Raw genomic sequence first — 23,258 nt, forward strand, 5'->3', positions numbered from 1 at the left:
CTCTGAGTGGCTACTGTACTTCTTGCCAATGAAGCCTGGGGATGAGCTGGAAAAATTAAGAGGTCCCTTACATGCACCCTAAAATGGGAAAGTCCCTGTTCAAGTTACAGAATGAGTTAGCTTCATCAACTCTGACACCAGTGACCACAACTACCTACACTATCACACACACGGGAGAGTTCTTTTTGATGGTCGCACATGTTTAAAATCAACAGCAACAATGGTTACGCACACAGACACGGCCTCCGTCCCTCGCAAACTTGTCACCACTCAGGCTCTGCTCCCACCCGTCCCGGGAGACGAGCAGGGCAGAGTCACCGTCCCAGGAGATGTAGGCTCCAAGAGGAAAGGTGACTTGCCCATCATCACCCACAAGTCAGCAAGGCCCAAAGGGCGTAGGGGCGTCCCCAAATTGCCTCCAGACACACCTGCTGCTGAGCCCCTCCCTGCCTGCTCACAGCAGCATCAGCACCACAATGGCGATGACCATGAGGACTCCTGCCAGGATGCAGAGGCCCAGGAAGACGATGTCACTGGTGTCCTGGGCCACCACGGCCACTGGGCCCTCGGGTGCCTCTGCCTCAGCCCTGGGTGGCGCCTCCTGGAGGTGCTCAGCCGTGGCGTCGTAGGGCCCAAGCCCGTGGGAGCCGGACAGCAGGTGCACAGAAGCCTCCTTGCGCCGTGGCTCGCAGAGGACCTCATACTCATGGACGTCCTCCTGCCCGCCGGCCGAGAAGTCGATGTACAGCACGCTGACGATCACTGCTGTGTTGTTTCTCCTCTGTGGGGTCACAGGCACTTGCTGTCACCTGAGGGGACCGGGTTTACCCTGCTCCCCTACAGTGTAGGGGCTCGGTGCCCCGCCCCCTCCCCCAGGAGACAGAGTCCCAGGTGCCTGGGTTCTAGCCCCAGCTTGGCCACTGACTCCTTTCCCACTGGGAAAGGGGCCCTATCTAAGTTGTTTTGCCGAGCAAGTTTGTTGAGGAAAAGCGGAGGGGGCCGAGTTCCGCATCCAGGCTCGCGTGGTCAGAGAAAGGAGAAGCTGAATTCTTAGGCAGGCAGGTGGCCTTTAGCAAGGGGTGAACTCCTTCCTCGGGCCCGACCTCCTCCCCGCCAGCCCTACCTGAGACTCAGTGCCACAGGTGTCAAAGCGGGCCTGGATCCGGAAGTTGCTGCCCACTTCCTGGGCTGCACAGCTCCGGCTGCCCAGGTAGACCTTGGTCCGATCCAGGGGGGCCAGCTCCTGAGCAGAGATCAGAATCTGGAAGTCCGTGCGGGAGCAGCTCACGTTCATGGGTACCACTGGGAACAGGAGGAAGGATCTGGAGGCCTTGGGCTCAGGCAGTCTGGCCTCGTCCCTCCCCGCCCCAGGAAAACCAACACTCAGAGGGGGGCTGCCTCTCATGCAGCCCATGGAGCTATTTTGCACATGCTATTCAGCTGACCTCCATCAGACTCTGAGATCCCTGCAGCAGGCACTAGGCCTGCTTCTCAGGGTCTTGTGAGCCCAGCACAAAGCCTGGCAGGCACAGGCAATGCTGAACGAATGATCAAACAAATGAATGTCCTTTATCGTAATCAAAGCTGCTCTCTACTGACTGCTTTGCCATGTGCCTTATTCATTCAGTCTTTGAGCGAGTGAGTTCCTGCCCTCAGGGAGCTTATATTCTTGCTGAGTGAGGGGCAGTAAATATGTGAAACACACCTAGCTTCGGAAGGGTTCCAAGGAGAATGCAACAAAGGAGAAAGAGGGGAGAAGCAGAGTGTTGGGGGGGGAAGGGGGAGGGGAGCTGAATTGCACAGGGAGGCAAGGCAGCCCCACTCTCAGGATGGCCCCATGAGTGGAGGTAACTTACTCTACATCAGTTTGAAAAACTGAAGCTCTGAGACGGGAAGTTGTTCGTAGTGGCTGAGTCCGGATTTTAACCCTTGAATCTATAGGATTCCAAAGTTCAAGTTGTTTCTACCCTATTTGGTGGAGCCTGGGTTTGTGTGTGTAAGGGGCAGGGGGGAAGGCGGGAGCTGCTGAGAGGAAAGGAAGGAACTGGCAGGCAGAGGCCTGGAGCTCTCACCCCGCTCCGGGAAATGCCTCAGACATATTTCAGCCTCTGGTGTCTGGGCAGTCAGGGATTTATGGGGCTGCCGTCTCCCGCGATGATCTCGGTGGCGCTGAACTGTGTGTCACCCCTGATTGATGCCGAGGACTGTCCTCCCACCCGGAGGCCTCCTGCAGCCTGGGCCACATCTGCAGCCTCAGCTAGCAGGAGCGCCCCTGTCTGACCCCGGGCTCCCACAGGGATAGGGAGGGCTGCAGGGTGGGGTGGGTACACTGAAGCCCCTGGAATCGGAGCCAGGGTTAGAGCCACCCAACCTCAGTTCCTGGGGAGAAGGGGCTTGCCCAGGAGCACACAGAGCGGGGAGAGGACCTAGGCTCAGAAATACGACTCTTAAGAGCTAAATGGAACTTAAATGATCCCCCAGCCAATGCCCTCATCTATAAGTGGAAAACTGGGCCCACATGGAGAAAGCAACTGGCCAGCTGGGCTGAGCCCGATGGCACCTGCCTCTCCAATGGGAAGGGGAGCTGCAGCAGAAGCTCCTGCTCTCATCCCGGGATGAGCCAGGGAGCCCCACGAGGGTGGTCTGCTGGGTCATTTCACTGCTGCTAGTCGCTACAGTTCTTTCATTTCCCTCCCCATAACTGGTACCCCCATCTTTTCTTGCAGGTGAGGTAAAGAAACAGGAAAGCAGCTTTTGATGTAGAACAGGCCTGAGACACCTGAGGGAAAACTTCACCCTCAGCACAGGTGTCCCCTGAGCCAGGTGCCTCGGCCTGTGTTGCCTTATTTCATCTTAAAGCCTGCCTGTCGTGAACCCTCCTATGGATGGTTAGTGAATGGCACCATTTGGATGCGGCTGTCTGTCTGTGCTCAGCCCTGCCCCAGCCCCGCCCCCAGGCTCACCCAGCCACACAGGAAGGCGGGCCTGTATGCTGGTCTTAACGACACCACCAGCTTTCCAAGTGACTTTAGTGACCTCTTTTCCTCTCTCTGCACCTTCCTTTCTACATTTGCACATGAGGAACTGTAACCTCATGAAGTTGAGGGCTGAGGGCAAAATGGCTCCCCAACACAGGCATTTTTGGGCCCAGCCCCAGTGAAGGGTGGTGAGAGGACTGGGAAGAATGACCAGCAACTATAACCAGCATCAGTAAGGCTGGAAAGACTGAAACCAGCATCTCTGCAGCTAGACATGACCACATGCAGGCCAGTGAGGCCAAGACACTCTCTTGGTCTCCAAAGCCTACAAATGCTTTTGCTTTCCTAAAGAAGGGGTGCTTGGGGCTGGCACATCCGCTACCCGCTTCCAGGCCGGAGCAAGGACAGGATGCCTGGGGTCGTGACAGCCATCTCAGGGTTGAGAGGCCACAAGAATCCCAGAGATGGCAGCTGGGGCAGCGTGCAGTCCTGAGCCACCATGGCGGCGCTCCTCCAGGCTTCCTGTCATGTCAGGAAAACATTCCACCCATTCAAGCCACTGTCACAGGATCTCTGCCGGGATATACTCAAGATCATTTGGCTGTGGTTCTACCAATTATTTACCATGAGCAACGTTATTGTGTTTTGCGTATTACCCCTGGATACAGAGGATCAGTTTTAGTAGAAACAAAGAAGGAGCCAAGTGGGGCGCAGCTGGAAACCATGGAATTGGGGGCTGGAAATAGGGCCCTGCAACAGTAGGCAAGCAAGGAGTGGTCCCGGGCATAAGGCAGGATTCCGCAGCACTGTCATCCCCAAAAAGTGGTCAGAGAAGACCATTCGCAGGAGTGCGGATGAGCTGGAGGGATGGAGAAAGGAAGCTCCAGGCCCGGACCCTGCCTCGCTGCCCCCCGCCCACCCCTCGGCCCCAGCTGACCTCCGATGTAGGCCATGGAGAAGCCCCTGCGGGTGGTGCTGCGGTCCGTGTGCAGGAGGAGCAGCAGCACGTTGCTGCTGGAGGTGAGGGGTGGCGGGAGGTGGCGGCCACACCAGCTCCCCAGCAGGGGTGCCTCTTCACTGGCCCCGTCGAAAGCCGCCAGATGGTCGAAGTCACAGGTCCTGGTCAGGCTATTGGGCTCCTCCAGTTCCAGGTCTAGGAAGTACACCTTGACCCGGTAGCCGGGAGGCAGGTGGATGGTCCAGTGGCACCGGATGTTGTTGGGATAGGGGCTGGGGTACTGCGGGCTGGAGAAGTTGCCCCGCGTCTTGGTGTATACCTCCTGGCATTCTCCTGGGTGAGGGGGTGGGTAAGAAGGGTGGCTCTGTGACTGCAGCTTGGGAAGTAGGAGCTACAGGGGTTCTAAAACCACCCTGGCAGGCTGTGGGCATCATGGCCAGCACACAGACAATGGGCCCCAAAGCCTTCTTTCAATTGAGACTAGCTGAGAATGACGACTCTCACTCCAGTTGGGAATCCCCTCCATGTCTACTGGTCCTGCTAACAACTCAGTGACGTCACCCAGTACCTGTCCTCAGAGTCGAGTCCAAACGAGCATTTGCCAAAAGGGTCTGGAAGAAACTTCCACTTTCTTCCCTCAGCCAGCCCGAGGCTCACCCGACATGGAGTGGTGCAAGCACCGCAGTCTCCCTGTGCTCCATGCCTTAGCAACGCTGATCCCTCCACACGGAAAGCCCTTCACTTCCTCTGGCTAACTCCTTCAAAGCATGGCTGGATTCTCTCCTCGTCCCAGAAGTTACCCATGCTTTTTAACACATGCACTGATCACAAGTGGGTTGTGGTTGTCATTGTCTCTCACACAGCTCCTCCAGCAGAGACTAAACTCCCTAAAACTGCACTCATTCATTTACACAAACATTAATTGAATAGCTACTATGTAGCAGGTGCAAAGATAAACCCAGAGGAACCAGCCAGGTAGGAGAGATCAACTTACAAACTTCATACAGAATTCGTATATTTCAGAACATTGTTGGGGGAAAAAAAAAAAAAAACAAACAAACATCTATCCAGAGTTGAAGGAAGGGATTCATTCGGAGTGAGTCAGGAAGCTAGCACAGAGAAGGTGGCACGCTTATGCACTGGTTGACCAGGCAGGGAAGGTGCACTAGAACATGCCAGGTGGAAAGATCAAGAAGTGGAAGGCCCAGGGGCAGTAAAGCATGACCCCGAACGCGTCCCAGGGAGGTAGAACCCAGCATCCACAGGGCACTGACACAGCCTGGGCCCCTCCTACCTGAGAAGTAGTAGGCCTTGAAGCCCCGGCCTCCAATGTTAAAGTCAGACTTGAAGACCACCTGTAGCTCATGGCCCTGAGACACAAGGGTGGGGGGCGTGGTGCTGCCACAGTAATGGTGCCCGAGGGCAGGCCCAGGCCCCCCAAGCACAGCCACGTAGTCGTAGGTGCAGTCCTCATTGCCCTCCACCTGGAAGTCCGTGAACACCAGCTTGACAGTGGCGGGGCCTGTGGCCCGGATCACCCAGCGACACTCCACGTTGTTGGGGTAGTTGTTGGGGTACTCAGGGCTGGCGAGGACCCCCGACAGGCCAGTCAGCATGCCACCACACATATCTGCAAGGGAACCCCGCTTGAACTCACCTTTCTCTTTCCCCACTCAATCACCCTGACCATTACAATTTAACACGATCTCCAATTTCTCATCAACTGCTCCCCAACACTTCCCTTGGAAACCCTACCCAAAACAGCACTCCTGCAAGACTCCCTCACCATCCTTCTATGCCGTCTTTGAAAGCCATTGCCACTGTCCTATGAGAAACGCACAGTGGCTGGTCCCATTTCGTAGTGGAGAAAATGGAGCACGAAGAAGCTAAGTAACCTACCTATGAGGATTCAGGCTCTCCCAGGCAGGCCTGAGACAAGCATCTGAGTGCAAGGAGTTTATCTGGGAGAGACTGGCCCCAGGTGGGAATGGAGGGAGTGAGACAGGGACTGTCCGGAAGTGGCCCTAAAAGGGTATTGTCAAGCCAGCGGCTGGGCCCTGCTGGGGACTGGTGAGGAAGCGGGGGCATTATATACCACCTCTGAAGACCCAAAGCAAAGGTGGCGGGAGTGGGAGGTAGGGAGGAAGGGGTGAAGGAACTCGGCAGGGTCGTGACAGCAGGTCACCTGGCTGGTAACTGCGGAGTGGAAATGAATCCAGGAAGACTTATTGCAGAGCCTGTGAGCTTGACTTTGAGATTCTCACTGCCCCCTCCCACTAGGCCAGCGGGGCACAGGAGCTGTGGTGCCATCACTTGAGCCAACGTCCGCAAGGCCCTTGGTTTTGGCCTTGGGAGGAAGGAGGAGGTTTGAGCCTGTGCAGGGAAGCCTGAAGACAGGAGTGAGTCAAGGAGAAAGCCCTCTGGGCTGAGGGGAGGTGTTAAGTGTGGTTGTGGGGTTTGGGGGACACATGTCAGGGACCTGAGAATACAACAGGTGAACTCTGGAGAAGCTCTGGGAGGCAGGCAGTCACCAGCTCCACATAGTCCTCCTGAAACTCCCACTCCTAAGGGGTGGGGATGGGGGGCAGAAAAGGGGCTCCCAGCCCCTTTTCGCTATCGATGTCCTGGTGCCATGGCCTGAGATAGGTCAAGAGGCGGAGGGCATGAGGGGGCTCACTCCTGGGCACAGTGAGTCTCTTCGGGGACTCCCAGAGTAGCAGAGGGAGACGTGGAGACTGCTGTCAGGAAGATGGGAACGCATACCTACAAGATCGCAGACAGCCCAGGCCGCCTTTGCCCCCAGAGCTGGGAGAGCATGGCCATCCAGGAATGGCCTACACACCAAGGTGCTAGGGCTCTGCGAGTCTCACCTCCTCCCGCTGCTCGCCCCCCCTCCACCAGGCCACCCCCTCCACAGCCACGTCCCCTTGCCTTTCTGGTAGCCTGCAGAAAAGCCGCGGCTGGCCACGTGTTTGTCTGAGTGGAAGACCACAGACATGACGTGCCAGGAGGAGGTGAAGGGCGGCGGGAGCACGTGGCCGCAGAACCTCCCCAGCAGGTTGCCCTCGTCTCCCGAGGCCCCGTTGTAGATCTCCAGGAAGTCGAAGCTGCAGGTGTCGTGATACTCCAGGTCGAAGGCGTGGAAGGTGAGCAGCACAGAGGAGCCCTCGGCCACCACAATCAGCCAACTGCACTCTGTGTTGTAGGGGTAGAGCCTGGGGAAGTTGGGGCTGGAGAAGTTTCCAGAAGGTGCTGAGAGCACACCCCCACATTTGACACCTGGGACAAGAGGGAAGAGTGGTTCGGAGGGAGTCAGTGCTGGGGTTTGGCGCGGTCAGCTGCAAAGCTGGGTCTTTGGGGTGGAATGGGGGGAACATGGGGCCCTGGCCCTAAACCCATTCATTTTTTCCCTTTTATTTGTCATTTATTCTTCAAATGCTCATTGAATTTTCTCGTATCCATTCAACAAACGTCATTTGCAAGCTAGGAGTTACAGCAGAAACAAAACAGACAAAAATCCCTGCCCTCATGACTTTACTTTCTGGTGGGGAAGACAGACAGTAAACATAAGGAAAATATAGAGCATATTAACTAGTGATAAGTGCTATGGAGAAAAATAAAGCAGGGAAGAGGTTTTAAAAAGTTGAGGATGGGCCCTCCCTGGTGGCGCAGCGGGTTAAAGCCCTGCACTGAGAATCTAAAACCACTTCCGCATGAATTCGATTCCCGCCTGCCCCGGAGGTGACCACATGGCGTGGCAGACCTCTCCTGACCCGCCCGCTGCTCCCCTCAGCAGTGTACTTCGTCCATCTGCCTGTTCTGCTCCCCACTCTGTCTCTGGTGAAGCCTCTCACCGCCCCTGAGCCTCTGGCCTGTATGCACAAATAAATAAATCTTTAAAAAAAAAAAGTTGAGGATGGCCTGTAATTTTAGATAAAATAGGACTGCATCTCAGACCCAAGATATGTGCAGTAGGGGGTATAAAATCACAGACAGCAACACCCCACCCTTCCCCAAGTAAACATGCGCACGTCTATTACAATGTCAGCAGCACGTTCTTATACTTACTATTTAAAAAGGAAACAATGGAAGGAAACCAATAAAAATGATTCTCTGTCAGGGGAAGGAGGAAACAGAGGGAGGAAACTGGCAGGGATGCTTGACCTTCTCAGATGGGACTTGTTTGATAATTTTGACTTTATAGTCATTTTCATCTAATTTTAGGAAAACAAAAAAATTCTTTTAAGTCTCCCAAACGGAAACAAATAAACTTAGCTATATGTCAAGTGGGAGGCAGACACGCAGGGGGAAAGTGAGTCCCAGTGAGTGGGAAAGCACTACGTGGCTTCAGAGGGGGCTTTATCCCAAGAACAAAAGGAACATTAAACTCGGCAACCTTATTAGTAGTAATAATAGCAAATAGGTTATCTTACAAGTATTTTCTATATTGGAATTAAACCGGGGTATTAATGTCAACAGATATATTTTCAGCATAAGAGATACAAATATAAAAGAATTAGCTAGAGTCTCTGCAATCCTTCATCTGAATTGAACACATCAGCATGAATTTAAGATTTATTTTATTTATAAAATAATTCATTCCCTCGGTCTATTCATGAAAAGGTCTAGAAGCCATGGGTCACCCCATTCCAGTGGTATTGAGCGCTGTATGCCTTTGAGGATTATGATGTCCAAATAAATGAATCAGCAGCCCTTAGAGAAATGACTGAGCTAGGACAAGAATGATATTAGATATGTGTGGGACATCTTGACATGCCAGAAAGCAAGAAAATTATCAGTGTTGGCTGGGGTTGCGTCAAAAGACACAAGAAGCTACTTGAAGAGGCTCTCATGGTCTCAGTAAGATACAATTCGAGCCACAGTGACTGCTGTGGATGGAAGCACAGCCAATGGGCTCATAATGCAGCTCAGAATACATTAAAAATAAGCTCATTGATTTCTTTTAGAGATGGTGTGACACTCACTCATTTTTTGAAAATTAAGATACAGAAAGAGAAAGAAGTAAGGATCCACTCTGCCTTTCCTGTTAGGAACTGCACTTTGGGATAACCAACTAGATGAGAAAGAAAAACTGTAATCTGTAAAAGGCTGCAGAAAAATAACAACACTAAAAACCATGCTTTCCCAAACCCTGGTGACATAACAGACAATATCATCATCTTCTCTAGTCACCAAGAATAAGAGGTAGGTCTCCAGGGAAACATTAGGGAGGGAGCAACTCCCTGTAAAAACCCCTTTACTAAATGTTTGACATTTTTAGAATTAAAAACTACCCCCAAAGTTAAGTCAGTAGGCAACCTTACAACAGATAGATCAGGCTCAGGAGCCCTGAACCCCGTGATGGCTCTTAACCCCTTGTTAAGAACTTGTGCTGCTGAGAGAAGGGGCCCATCCCAGCCGCTGTGACATCTTCTGGGGGGTGGGGAGGGGGATTAAGGAGGCTGGATCTGCCCCTGAGCAAACATGTGAGCTGCAGTGGGCACGGAGGGCGTGCTCCTGCTGCCCTGGTCACAGGCCCCCCGTGTTCCTCTCCCCCTTAAACTCCTCCAGGCTGGTTTCTGTCTCTTGAAACCCAAATCATCCCGAAGCTCCTATAAGGGAAGACACACCCTCCACGCAGAGGCTGACGCAGGGTGTGCCTCTCTGGGGCGCTCACAGCCAGGATTCTGGGGGGAGGTCGGGGCAGGCAGGCAAGTGACAACACCCTGCAGGGTGCTGGTGCTGGGGTCACCTCGGTGCAGTGCGTAACAGGCCAGCACCCTTAGGGGAGAACAAGATGCGGAGGAAGTAACAGTTTGACTAGGAGGAACAAGAAGGGCTTGTTAGCTGGGGAAGATTTGGAGAGAGGAAGTGGCATGAGCAAGGACTCCTTCAGCTTCCTGAGCCTCAGTCATGTCCCTGTGAAATGGCGATGACACCTTCCTGACTGTGGCTCCCCACACTGAGGAGAGAAAGCTGTGCAAGGCAGCAAGATGCACAGGGCCCCCAGGGGCCGACAGGGCAGGAACACTGACTCGTGCCTTTATGGCAGGACAGAGGGACATTTTGCCCAGTGTCTTGTCCCTGTCCTTTCTTCCAGCTCTGTGCCAGGGATGGAAAAGCTGTGAGAGTACTCGAGAAGAACATGTGTGGCCCAGGAGGCCCTGGGTGTTATGCCAGCACCAGCAGGAGTGTTATCTTCCAGGACTCAACCAGGCACCCTGACCCTCAGGGTCACCCCAAGACCACTGAAGCCCCTGTGGCTGGAAAATAGGGACAGCTAGCTCCTCCAACCCCCAGGCCTGTCGTAAGCAGCCTGGGTGCTCAGCCCGTCTCTGCCACTAACTAGGTGAGCAGTAAGTTTTCTTTCTGAGCCTCACGTGCGCCTACAGGAGTACTGCTGTTTGTAGAGCCCACAGTGCATGTGCCCCAGGCCTTGGAGATGGGGAAAGTGTTATCTCCCTGGCCTATAAACAGACAATGTTGTGTGTGGGGGTGAGGGGGGGAGAGAGTGGAGCAGCATAAAGCAACCTAGGACCAGTGCTGGCAGAAGGTTCTAGTTGCATCAGAGACTGATGAAGGGACATGGAGGGCTCCGTGGAGGAGGTGGTGTTTCACCTGAACTTGATGAATGAATTAGATGTTTTCAGATGGAAAAAGAAAAAAAGGGACCCTTTGGGACCTTTCAGAGAGGGGTGAAAGCCAAAGATGAAGTATCTCCAAGAGTGTGTGTGAGCCTCAACATGGCTTGGTTGGTGGCGGGAAGTACAATAGGCTCTCAGGACGAGAATAGACTCCTGTCAGTAACACTTGTAATAGTTTTCTGAGTCATTCTCTTTCCCCTTGGTAAACATGCCATCTTGGACAAGTTACTTGACCTTTTGAGTCCCCCGTTCCCTGATCTGTAAAATGGAACACCAACATCCATCTCCAAGTTTGCTCTACTAATCAATCACAATCGTACATGGAGGCACCCAGCACATTGGCACTGGTAAACATTGATTCCCCCTCCCACTAGAAACAAATGCATCCTCAACTCAGCCAGAGTCCTTAAAAGCGCCTCCTGCTGTCTAACCTCCCGCAGAGTTCCTGAGCCACCAGCTTCTGCCTGCCCGCCTCACCCCCTCCTCTGGGCTCCTGCTTGTCCCCTGAGTTCTTACCTTTCATAGCTTGGGCCCTGGGGCCTGGGCCCAGCAGAGCCACTGCCAGCAACAGGTAGGACCCCAGCTGTGCCAGCATGTCCTCACTGGGGGGACCCCCACAGGTCTGTTGAGCTCAGGAGAGGCGGGGATCTGAGGGTTGGAGCAGGGGAAAGAGCGGTGAAGCTGAAAGGGCCCCCCAAGTTAATGGTGGTGTGAATAATTCATCGGTCCCTCGAATTAGTAAATGGATCCTCTGGTGAGTCCTTCACTCCACCCTAAGGTGACGGATCTAGTGTCACCAGGTTACACATTCTGATACCTGCTCTGGTCACACTGCATGAGAAGGAAGGCAACTTCAGGTGGGCAGAGCATTTGGCAGTGGAGAAGGGGCATGGGTGTGGGGGCTAGGGACAGTGTCTAACTTGCCAGGTAAACCTTGAGCAAGTCATCTAACTCCTTTGGGTTTTGATCTTACTCACCTGTGTGAGGGGGTCATGGAGCCCAAGGACAGCCAAAGCTAAAGTACTTAGTAGCACTTGCAACAGGTTTTCCCCATTCTCCACCCAAGGGATTGGGGGCGGTGGTGCTGAAAGGAACCTCTTAAGTGGGACAAGCAATCTCCACACAAGCTTAGGTTGCTTCAGGGGGAGTAAAGGAGGGTATAGTGGACAGCCAACTCGGGAAGTCTTTCTCATGGAAGACTGCAGCAGGAATACCAGCATGGGGAAATCGTGTCGTATAGCACTCAGGCAGTCATGGATCTCGGCCACAGTACAAATTCTGGCCAAAGATACTAAACGCTCATTATTTACTGACCCACAAGTCAGACTTGAACATCATCACGTGCCAGGCCCTGCGCTAGGGGTATCCAACAGGAAACAGGATCTCTCCATTTCCAAATAGGGAGTCCCTCTAGGGTTCAGCTCACTCCAGTGCTCCTCAGCCCTGAGCCTGCACCGAGCACAAGCACGGCCAGGGAGGTCAAGGTGGCACATTCCTGCCTCCCTGGGTGGATCCTAGACTTTGGCTGGACCACCAGGTCTGAATCTTGGCTCTACCCCTGCCTGCCCCGCCCCCCCAGGCCCGCCTCCTGCTGTGTGGTAGGGTAAGGAGAGCCTGCAAGATGAGAGAGAAGGTGTGGGAAGGCTTAGCCAGGGCCTGGCTCAGTGCGTGGGAGCAAGTATGACGTTTATTTACCCCAGAGGAGCCCATAGGTCTGCCTGCCAGGCCACATGCTGCCTCTGGCCCATCCTTTCAGTCAGAAGGTCCCCAGGGAGCCCTCTGCTGCCAGCACCCGAGGCCATGGGGAAGGTACTCCTCAAAGAGCATCAGAAGTGGTCAGGCCTCAGGGATCAGCTTACCCATGGGGCTTGACTGGCAGGAATGGAGATGGGGTGCTCTTGCTAGACACCTAGTATGTGCATGAGACAGGGCACTCAATGAATGGTGCTTGGCAGGGGCATGTATGCCCAGCCTGCAGGGACACCTGCGAGTCTCCTCATGTGACGGAGGGGGACAGTGAAGCTCAGAGGGCGCAAGCCGCTGCCTGGGCTGAGGTGTCCACAGAAGCCCCTGTGACAGATCCTGGAGGGTGAGCATGGTATGGAGGCAGTGCTCAGAAGACACGTGCAGGAGAGTGTGGAGGGTCACTGCGAGGAGGAGCCAGTTCATGGAGTGTCATGAGCAGCTTTGATCCCCAAGGGTACCTCTCTACCTCTGGGAGATGGGGTAGGCCACCCCACAACTTGTTCCACTGAGGGGCCGAAGGTTTGACCACCAATGCCAGCTGGCCCTGGAGAAGGCTGCTGGAGGTGTCACCCCCAGGAAGTGCTGACCTGGCCTGCAAGTACTGGGGGTGCAGCAGGAGCTGTCTGAGAATGTGTGCCTGAGAATGGGGCAGCCCTGAGATGTGGGCGGCATGAGGCAACACCCACCACTCGTGCCGAGACACCCTGCACGCGCCGCCCCAACCCCATGCCTGTGACATGTTCCTCCCACACCCGGAACCACCGTCTCTCACCTTTCTCCTGGTACAACATCTGCTTCTCTTTGGCTTCAATTCCAGGATCAGGGTACCTGGCCTCCCTTTGCAGGATCCCTGCTGCACAGCCCAGCGGTCACAGTCTCCCCTATGCCTGGACGCTGTGCCACGTCGTCAACCCCGGTGCCCAGTCTCGGGCTCTAGCCTCACCTAGGACCTCAGAACCCCACCACCCCCAGTCTTTCCATGTTTTCTCTCTTTTGACTCTCCACAGAAGTGATTGAGATGGGCACTGGTCTTCCCAAGACAGTACCCCTGCACCCCACCTGCAAATGACCTCATCCCTCCTGGGGAGCAAAGGCAAGAAACCCCATAAAGCAGAAATGCCTTCAGCTTCTAGCTCTCACCCTGTCCCCCGTGCGTTTGCACCCCTTCCCTCCAGGATCTGGGGAAAGCTGTCCAAGGCCACCCCTTCTACCTGTGCCGGAAGCCCACGGCTCCCACAGGCCGGAGCCTGGCTGCTTTGCCTTCTCCATGGCCTCAGCTGCTCCTGCCTGGCTGGCTTGCTCCCGCCCACATTTAGCACACACAAATCTCCCTGCTGTGGGGGTGACTAACACTTTCCACCCACCTGTGTTTCACTCCAGCTCCCACCCTAGCCTTTGACTGGCTTTCACAGTCAGGCTTCCAGAAAGCAGGTTTACACTTCTCATCTTCACTTTCTCCCCTCCCCTCTTTCCTCCAAGGTCTTCGGGGCGGTACTCCCTCCAAGCATCCTGGTCACCAACAGCTTTCTGGTCACTGAATCTTATCAGCATCCCCTCTTTCTCCTAAATAAACCACATACCTCGAAATCCTTGTCTCAAGGCCAGTGTTTGAAGCACCCAAGCTAAGACACACGCCCACCCCAGACCTTCCCAGGCGAGGATGAGCAGATCAGGGTGGGCTTAGACTAGGCGTACGGCGGCCAGGATTTGGATAGCAAAGACCAAGGCTGTCGGGCTGGAGACCGGTAGTGACCACCAAAGCGCCTCCCAGCTCCCTCAACATCAACAGCCCCCAACTAGACCCCTAGGGAGTTCACACAGCCAGGGAGCATCCTTGCCGAGTCACATCAGCTGTGCCAACACCCAGCCAAGGATCCACCTCTACACCGCCCGGGGTGTTGCCCAGAGCGATGGCCTCCTCTCCACGGCTGATCTGCAGCACCCCACACTGGAGGCCCAGGGACTGTCCCTGACACCGTGAGTCGGGTGGGGGAGGGGCTGTGTGTGCACCTGTTTCTGTTTCTGTCACTGTACTTACTCATCCATCGCGATGAGCCCACAGGTGGCTGTGTCCAAGCCTGTGCTTTTAACCCTGCCCCATGGGGCAGCATGGTGGTTAAGCATGAGGCTCTGAGAGCCCAGACCACAGGGTGAAAACCATTAGCTCTAGCAGTTACCAGCTGCGTGACCTTGGACATGTCCCTCTCCTGTGACACGAGAATGGCTTCTCCCTGTTGTGCTTCGTGGGGTCAAACGGGCCGACACGTGCGCTGTGCGTGAAGAGTGCCAGCGCGTGGCGAGCCGGGACCCGTGTGCTGCGTGTTTTCTCTTGGCCTGCGTTCCTTCTGGGTGGACGCAAAGCCACAGGGGGCTTCTTGAGTGTTTCTGTTTAACCCATCTCTCCTCCAAGTCACCTCTCGGTGGGGCGTCCGCTGCCTGGCTGTCCCTGCCCCCAAGCAGCAGCCTGGCCATGGCGTCTCTCCTGTCCCCAGGGGAGGTGGTGGAGAGGGAGCAAAGGGCGTGCCGGAGCCACCTTGAGCCAAGTCAGGTCACCTGGGGGCCTTCCAGTGCCCTGTGGTGCTGACGCCCAGATGGAGCCAGAGGACCCGCCCTCAAGCTCCCAGGGGCATCCTGGCACAGAAGTCACTTGCCCTTTTACAACTGTGCACTTGAATCTTTCTTTGCCCCTCTGCACCTGCGCAGATGGCACCCGCCGTCCCTGTGGAGATGCGCCTAACACCCAGCTCTCCCTCCAGCACAGGACAAGGTCTTCTGAGGGAATGAATCTGCACTGAAGTGAAAATGTCGGAGCTGTGTGTGTGTGTGTGTGTGTGTGTGCACAACCATTTCCAACGGCGGGGTCTTTTCTACCTGTACACGAGGTCTTTACACCTGCACCTCTATTTCCAGGGGGACATGCAGCTCTGCTGGGCGACAGGCCTCGTCTCAGCGTCAAAGGGTCCCCTCTGGTGTCAGGCATGCCTACCTCTGCATGTGTCAGCTCCCCAGGCTCGGAGGCACTGCCACTCTGCCCCTCCACGCCAAGCCAGCTCTGTCTTCATAGCTGCATCTTGTTGCTGTACCTGGTACAGGAATGGTGCCCCAGGGGCAGCAAGGGTGCAGCCTAACGCCTCCCTTTTCTGCTGGCAAAGGGGTGAGGCAGATGGTAGGGAACAGGGAGGTCATGCCAGCCTGGGGATTCATTCCTCCATTAACCAGAGCCCCGGTTAGGGGAGCTTCCCATGGGTCTGGGCAGGAGATAGTGGCACCCAGGGAGCGCCCCCAACAATATCAGTGTGAGAAGGTGCATCACATTACAGACTTCCTCTGCTGGAGCCTGGTAGAAATACATGGGGTGAACAAAGTGTGACTGATATGGGGTGGGGGGAGGTTTCTACATGAAGGAGAAGGGAAAGAAGAAAAGGAGGGCTTGTAGAGAGATACCAGGTGTGTGTGTGTGTGTGTGTGTGTGTGTGTATGCACATGAGACAGAGGTCAAAGAGGAAAGAGGGAGCCTGAAAGCAGCAGCCCCAGGAGTAGACAGAACCCGGAGAAGGCTGGTCACAGGCTGGAGATCCCCAGGACAGCGGAAGGTAGCCCGCAGGGTCTTGCTAGCTTCTCACACCGTGGGAGCCACACACTAGCCCAAGGCTGGGACTTTCCCACGAGTAGGAAACCACATCCACTCTCCTAACCTGCTCGAGTCTCTTCTTCTCTCACACTCGCCCTGTCTTGTCTCTATTCCTAAGGCTGGGCTGTGTAGGACATATGCTGGAAATGATGTCCCACCAGACTAGGCGGGCCAAGGATGAGCTTTCCTGAGAGGTTCTAGACAAGGGGTCATTTTCCCTGCCTCCAGTTCCTGGTCAATGGGAAGAAAGTGAGGAGGGAGGATGGCTGCCATGTGTGGGGCCCACCGAGCTCTGGGCCTGTCCACAGCTAACCTCACTGACCTGCCTAACCCTGCAAGGCAGGGGCTGCTGTTCCCGATTACAGTCCAGAGACGCGTGGCAAAGGGCCTTCCTGGGAGATGGGACCAGCTAGCATGGCCCCTTGCAGTCCCAGGGCAGGGTGGAAGCTGGGAGCCAGGCAGAAAATGGGCCCTTTGGGGAGCTGCTGGCCCCCAACAAAGCTGGGTCATAGCTATTATCCATGGTTTAGTGGCAACAGCAGCAGTTGGGGTTGGAAACTCCCTGCACTTGGCTGCTTGCTCCACACCTGACAGGCTGAGGAACTTCAAGCTAGTCACTTTGCCCCCTGAGACTCAGTGTCCACATGTGTAAAGTGGGGTGACTAATCCTGCTTCAGTTCCCTGGGTTGAAGACGAATTGCCAGATCTGAGAGGCACAGGGTTTTGTAAAGTGTGAGGAGCTGCGCCCATGGGTCTTTGTGCTTACGGGGGTGAGGGCTAAGTGACAACTTGAGTTGTGACCAGTACCAAGCTGGGCTGAGCACTCGGCAGCCCCCTCATTCCAGCTCTGCTGCTTGGCCTGAGTGGGGGCCATCGGCTCATGGGGAAAGAGGGCAGCAGAGACAGCTGGCACAGGTCCCGCAGGGCATCAGGATTCAGTCAGTGTGGAGCTAGCTGCAAGGCCGGGGCTCCGAGCACTAGGTGGGTTCACCTGGGAAGCCTCACAGAAGGGGATCCCTGACAAGGACTGGCAGGGCCATGGGGGAGAGGCGCAAGGAAGGCCCACAGAGGATGCCTCCCACATGGCTACCTTCTCCTGTCCCTTCCCTCGACCCTCCTCCTTAATGGCCATTAGTCCTGCTTCTGTGGCCCAGTCCAGACCTTTGACAAGCCAGGGTACGTTAGTGGAAGTTTGTGTTTACATAAGGGAAAACTGTCCAGTGTCTTTCCCTGCTTCAGGAGAGGCTGCTGCAGCGGCTGTCCCAGGGTGACAACCTCCAAGGGTCTGAGAGCTTTACTGCTCTTCCTCCTTACTTCTTGTCCTGTCCACCACACCCACCCCTTACTCCTCATTCACACCCAGAGTTCAGGCACTACGAACAGTACATCCTGGGAGTCCTCTGGGCACCCTGCCTTGCACTGGATACCAAGTGTGTCCATCTTCAGGGGAGAAGGGGCCTGAACCCAGTACAGGTGCCTGCAGCGATGGAGCCACATGCAGACAGCTTTGCCAGCTCCCACTATGCGAACCCCAGGCTCTTTTGTGGGCACTGGTGCACACCCTCTATCTGGAGTGAGCCCACTGGGGGCGGGAGGAGAGGCGGCTAAGCCTGCGGGGGCCCTGTACCACAGCCTGGCATCGAAAACCAGCCTGTCAGCTAGCAATCTAGGGAAGCAGCACCCACCTGGGCCAGCCCAGCAGCTTCCACAACTCATGGTCAATTAAAAAAGAAAATGAGTAAGACCCTATCCACACTCTCCCTCCTCAGGCCACCAGGCCACACAGGCTGCTGAGTTCCTTTGCCTCTGGCTGGAATTATGTCCACCACGTGCAGCTCCAGCTGGCTTTACAGATCAGAAGCTCTGAGGGGCAGTCTTTGATTAATAAAAAATGGGAGCTAAATTAATAATGACTTAATACATGCAATTTGGGATCAAAATCTTCCAAAGCATGGGAAAAGTAACAAAAAGGGTTATTCTTGATAGTGAGAAGCTTGAGACTCAGAGCTGTCCTCAGACGCTGCTGCGGAGGGCCCTGTTGCTACCCGTCTGTGCCAGCTGCCGCGCCTGGGCACTAAACACGCTCCTCCACCCTCACCCAGCCCAGAGAAGGTGCTCCCAGCCCCGTTTTACAGCCGAGTAAGGCTCGGAGAGGCCAAGTTACCTGCTCCGGATACTTACAGAAACTGTAGGAGCCTGGAATCTCGTCTGCCTCACTTAAAAGGAAAGACAAAATAAAGTTTAAAAAGAAACAGGCACCCCAAACTGTGATGTCTGGGAAGGCTCTCTGGCTTGAGTGTTTGAGGAAAAGAGGGACCGGCCGCGAGCGCTGGTGGTGTTCACACCACTCACTGTCTGGGCCGGTAGTGGGCGCACAAATAGCTTCAAAGGCTGAAAAGTTTGTAGGCAGCAGAGGGCACAACCTACCCTGAGGTGGGGAGAGGGAATGCACGTTTTTATATCTGCTTCTGAAGTACCTTGATGAGGCGTATTTAACCATTTTTTTTAAATTATGGAATTATTCAAACACAGAAAAAGGTAGAAACTAGTAGACGTCAGTGAGCCCATCACCCAGATTCACCAGATGTTCTTACTTGCCATACTTGTCCAGATACTTTGTAATAAAGAGATACAGATTCAAGCTCCCTCCGGCCCCCACCTACTCCCTCCCTCTGCCCTCAGAGGCCCCCCCTTTCCGAGGGAGAGGCTGTGCTTCCTGGTGTTCAGCATTATTTTGTGTTTCTGCATGTTCTAAATGCTGATAGCTCAGTGCACCTCCTCATTCCACCCCAGCGCTTGCAGGACATCAGTGCTGGTACATGGGGGCCAGTCACTCATGTCAACTGCGGGTCTATCTAAACACAGTTTACCTCTCCATTTTGTTGCTGATGGACATGGGGACTTTGTAGTTTTTACTGGTTCAAACGCTGTAGCAGTGAAAATCTTCTCCATATCTCCTGATGTACGCATACACATACAACCTGGACAATAGCTGCAGCAGGCTGGAACTTGTGCATCCCCCTCACATGACCATAGAGAATTATTTAATGTCGAGGAAGCTTGGTTTCCTCATCAGTAAATCGGGATTAAAAAAAAAAATGACATGCATTTGGGTGTTTCCACGTAGATGAAAAGTACCTTGCAAACTGCAAAGGGCTCCATGAATATTAGTTGTTTATTACTGCATGTTCTGGGATTCTGGACCACTCCCACACTGGGGACACAACCAACAGGCCCCAGCCAGCATGGGCTGTGGCTGTGCTGTGTTCACCCAATGGAGACGCTGATCATGCAGCTACCCAACAGCACAACGCACAGCAATGTGCTCCCCACCCAGCCTGAGGGGCAGAGATAGGCAAGGCTCCCCAGAAGAAGGGCTACTGAACTCAGCTCTCAAAAGCCAGTAGAGAACAGAGGGTGGAAGGGTGGCCTGGGCATAGGGGGTAGCTGGTGAGAAGGAACTGACTGGCACAAGAGAACACGGCTGGAGCAGAAGAGTTCAGGACGAGGTAGGGTAAATCTGAAGAGGAAGGGCCCTCCCTAGTGGCACAACAGCTTAAAACTGGCACTATGAAGCTATCTGCAGCCACTGCAGCACGGGTTCAATCGCTGGCCAGGGGTTGACCCACATGGCGCGGCAGACCTCTCCTGACCTGTCTGCTGCTCTCCTCAGCAGTGTACTTCATCGATCTGCCTGTTTTGCTCCCCACTCTGTCTCTGGTGAATCCTCTCACCCTCCACAACTCTGGCCCGTACCCCAGTTCTTATATGCATAAATAAATAAATCTTTAAAAAAAAATCTGGAGAGGAAGCAAAGCCGAGACGTCATATCCTGAGGACAACAGGGAGCCACTGAAGGTTTCAAGCAAGGGAGTAACGGGCTCAGATCTGCATGGTCCAAACAGTGGTCTGAATGAGCTCTGGAAATGGGCTGCCCAACACTGTTCCCACACGCAACAGCACCGTATTACACAGCGAAACATTTGTTAAGAGGGTAGCTCTCAGGTTAAGTGTTCTTCATAGCGGAGAAATTCAGCCTGCCCGAGTGTGGAGAGGCAGGGGTAAGGGGAAAAGTGGAGGTGGGAGACCAAGCAGGGGACCTGGAGGTGGTGCCTGTCAAGGTGGCGTGGAGCTGCAGGGTGCTACCTGCAGAGGGAGGAAGGCAGCTGACGGGCTCACCCCTGTTCAAAGAGGGCTGTCCTCGCTCATCTCGCCCAGCCCTGTTCTGGGGCTCACCGACCCTTCAGCTCTCGCCTCTGGATGATGTGAGCCCTCTGGCATCTGGGCACCAAGGAATGGCTGGGCGCTCACCCATGGCCCTGCTTAGAGACTCCACCAGCTGCCAGACCACAGATGCCCCGGGGGAGGGCTGCAGACTATCACTGCGAGGTCTTGTCTAATGTCTAACCATCGAATGTCAAAAGTGCAATAAAGAGACATATACCTCTACTCAACCCACCACCCCTAACTAAGGAAGGGCAGAAACCCCCATCCTGTGTTTCTGCCTACATCCCCATGTCTCCCGGTCCCTTGCAGACAAGGCCAGAACCCTTGCCCTCCCCTCTCCTGGCTTCCCTTTTCACAACACCTGTCCCTCTCGGAGCTACAAGAGTAACTTCTGTCCTCCCTGTTGGTCTGTCAGCTCCGTGGAGGAGCCGATCAGAGCTGCGTCTGCCTGTTCACTCATGTGTCTCTGGTGCCTGTGACAGTCTGGCCTCAGAGCAAGTCCAGGAGTATTATGAGTAAGTCAGTAAAATACGCCACTGACAGTGCAGGGAGTGTGAGAAGGACCCCAGATTCAGAGGCCCTGAGATGAAAAGGGTCTTGCCAGAGCCACCAGCAGGAGAACAAAGTCCCTCTTGCCTCTCTTTCAGCGAGGCCTTCCCGCTCATCCCAGTATGCCGCGCAGAAGCCAACAGACCAACGTTTCCCAAAGTGTATTCCAGGTTATCTGGTCTCAAGAGCGTCCAGAGGGTAAACAAGTTCTGTCGTTAAGGTGGGAAACTCAGTATTTAATAAAATGAAGAGAGCCTGTTTACCACTGGAATTCTCAGAGTCCTTCATGTGAGCGTGTACACTGATTCTTGGCGAAGGTCACAAACAGAATCCCCCATGGTTATCTGTCCATGAAACCTCTGGCCAATTCTGCCTCTGAAGCCTGGTTTGCAACCTGTGGCCCTGTCCCCCAACTCCCGACATTATTATTTACTGAACATGAACAGCACAGACATTTACTGCAACTTTTTGGGCAGTACGGAGAGATCCTTTTCCACAAATGGAAATAGCTCCAATATACAAATGGGATAAAAATGGAACTGCTGTGGCCGAAGGGGAGCTTGGACACTCCATCTGCAACTTGCACCACTGTTGCCATGCAAGAAACCCAGGGTCCGGGGGAGCCTCTTTCACAAGTACAGAACTCTGCGCACAGGGTGGAAAACAGGAGACCAGGCTTCTGGGGCTGGCCGGGCACGCAATGGGAACCTCAGTGGGTAGCACACTTGGCCTCATGTGGCCTTGATTTTCCCACTTATACAATGTATCTGTTAGGGTGGATGCTTTCCTGAGTCCTGCATCTTAATCTCCGGTGAATTGAGGACTGCCATTCTATGCTTGTAAAATTTGAACTCTCCCGTTCAATGGCTCTCGGATCCTGAGATTCCACATTTTAATATTCCAATTCTGGGACTGCCTGTAGCCAGTCTGAGCTGGTGCTGCACACCGGAGCTCAGGCTGCGAAAAGCAGAATCCATTAACTGCAGTACGCTGCCCAGGAATGCCGGTTCCCTGGAGAGGGCATGCCTCATGCAGGATGGTGGGGAGTGGTGGGTGGGAAGGAATCAGCAGCCACTCAGTGGGCAGAGCTGGGAGAAGGACCCAGGTCTCCTGACTCCTGCTCTATCTTTAGATCTCCATAGCAACCGTCACCAGGGCGCCTGAGCTGAAGGCTGAGTTGGCTGTGTGCAGGAAGGAGGGGCTATTGCTTGCTTTCCTGCCTCTTCTGCTGGAGAAAGGACTCTGGGCTGGGGTTGTGAGCCAGGGACACTGAAGCTGCTGGAGCTATTCGCTGCAGGAAAGGCCGGGGCCAACATAAAACAGAGGTAATCCAAGGTGGTCAGGTCACAGAACCAGATCCTTCCCTGGGTGAGGCTCAGGGCACTTTCCTCTTTCAAATCCTTCTTTCAAAGAGTTCTCAATCTCCCTCGTGGTTGTCCTCTAAACATGTAGCAAGCACCTAACTTGAGCCAGCACTGAGCCCCCAACAGGACAGTCCCTGTGAAGTCGGGCTTGGAAACCAGCATTCCCAGGCATGGTCCAAAGGAGCCCCTCCACGTCCTCTAAGCTGAGGGGCCCTGGGAGAGCCTGCGACCCTTCTTCTGCCAGCTGCTGCTCAAACTGGGGCTCAGTGTGCACCTGGCTTCCTCCTGGCTTCCTTCCAGACTGGCTACTCTACCCCCATGGTTCCTGCAGTCCCATCTTCCCTCCACACAGCGGATGCCTGCCTTAGGGAGACAGTGACCTGCTGGGGTACACGAGAGATAGGGAGGCCAGTCTGGCTCAGAGGTAAAGACATTTGCCCAAGGTCACCTGGTAAGCGAGTGTCTGGGCCTCTCCACATCTTCTGACTAGTCAGTGCTCCTTCCTGTGTCCCGCAGGCAGGCCCTGACTGGGCTTAGGAAGGCAGGCCAGGGCTAGAAGAAGAAGCAGGAGTCCTCTGTCAGGCCTACATGCTGCAAGCACCTGGCCATGTCCTTGGTAAATTCGGCCGAGCCACAGACCAATGCATAGGGCTTTCTCCGACAGGAGCCCACAAGCTCAGCCACCAGGTCCTGGGTCAGGCGGCCAAAGCGGGTCTTCTCCCTGTAACTCCAGGGAAGCTGCTCTGGGGAGGTCTCCTGGAATAGTGAGAAACAGCGGGGCTAACTACAGGGGGCTTCTCAGAGTCCACACAGCCAGTTCTCTGACAAACATGGAAACTGAGGCAAAAGGGTTGGTGTGGTCGCTGCTCAGGTAAGCAATGCCAGAGTACAGGGGCGGGGGGGGGGGGGGCGGGGGGCCCAGGCTGTGAGAGCAGTAACATCTACGCGGGCGTGTGACAGGTGCGCGCGGGCAGGTGTGTGGCTGTACAGGTGCAGGTGGGCGTGTGGCGGGTGCGCGCGGGCAGGTGTGTGACGGGTGCGCGCGGGCAGGTGTGTGACAGGTGCGCGCGGGCGGGCGTGTGACAGGTGCGCGCGGGCAGGTGTGTGGCTGTACAGGTGCAGGTGGGCGTGTGACGGGTGCACGCGGGCGGGCGTGTGACA

At 54.9% G+C, this 23,258-nt stretch overlaps 2 protein-coding genes across 2 annotated transcripts in view; both read right to left on the bottom strand.

Annotated features, from left to right (window-relative positions):
- Positions 1-367: 367 nt before the first annotated feature.
- Positions 368-11,535, bottom strand: CDCP2 (CUB domain containing protein 2). Its single transcript, XM_012722183.1, has 6 exons — positions 11,097-11,535; positions 6,868-7,215; positions 5,231-5,566; positions 3,916-4,269; positions 1,124-1,302; positions 368-781 (listed from the first exon to the last, which is right to left on the bottom strand). Exons 1-6 carry the CDS (start codon positions 11,173-11,175, stop codon positions 455-457), a joined length of 1,623 nt encoding a protein of 540 aa, XP_012577637.1. The 5' UTR covers positions 11,176-11,535; the 3' UTR covers positions 368-454.
- A 9,861-nt stretch (positions 11,536-21,396) lies between these two features.
- Positions 21,397-23,258, bottom strand: part of LOC101634152 (NADH-cytochrome b5 reductase-like) — a 15,436-nt gene continuing 13,574 nt past the window's right edge. Inside the window, exon 6 of the mRNA XM_004679497.2 lies at positions 21,397-22,853. Coding sequence (XP_004679554.1) covers positions 22,650-22,853 — 204 coding nt within the window. The 3' untranslated portion in view covers positions 21,397-22,649. The remainder of the gene's footprint in view (positions 22,854-23,258) is intronic.

Source organism: Condylura cristata, unplaced genomic scaffold, assembly GCF_000260355.1.
Source record: "Condylura cristata isolate star-nosed mole 26May11 unplaced genomic scaffold, ConCri1.0 scaffold00008, whole genome shotgun sequence".
In the NCBI taxonomy this organism is placed as follows: domain Eukaryota; kingdom Metazoa; phylum Chordata; class Mammalia; order Eulipotyphla; family Talpidae; genus Condylura; species Condylura cristata.

Bases quoted from the DNA above. Each gene is read 5' to 3' on its own strand.
- CDCP2 (XM_012722183.1), bottom strand. From the start codon at position 11,175: ATGCTGGCACAGCTGGGGTCCTACCTGTTGCTGGCAGTGGCTCTGCTG. The intron at 4,270-5,230 runs GTAGGAGGGGCC...CCCCTCACCCAG, and splicing joins CAAGGCCTACTACTTCTCAG to GAGAATGCCAGGAGGTATAC. The intron at 782-1,123 runs GTAGGGCTGGCG...GTGACCCCACAG, and splicing joins CCTGTGGCACTGAGTCTCAG to AGGAGAAACAACACAGCAGT.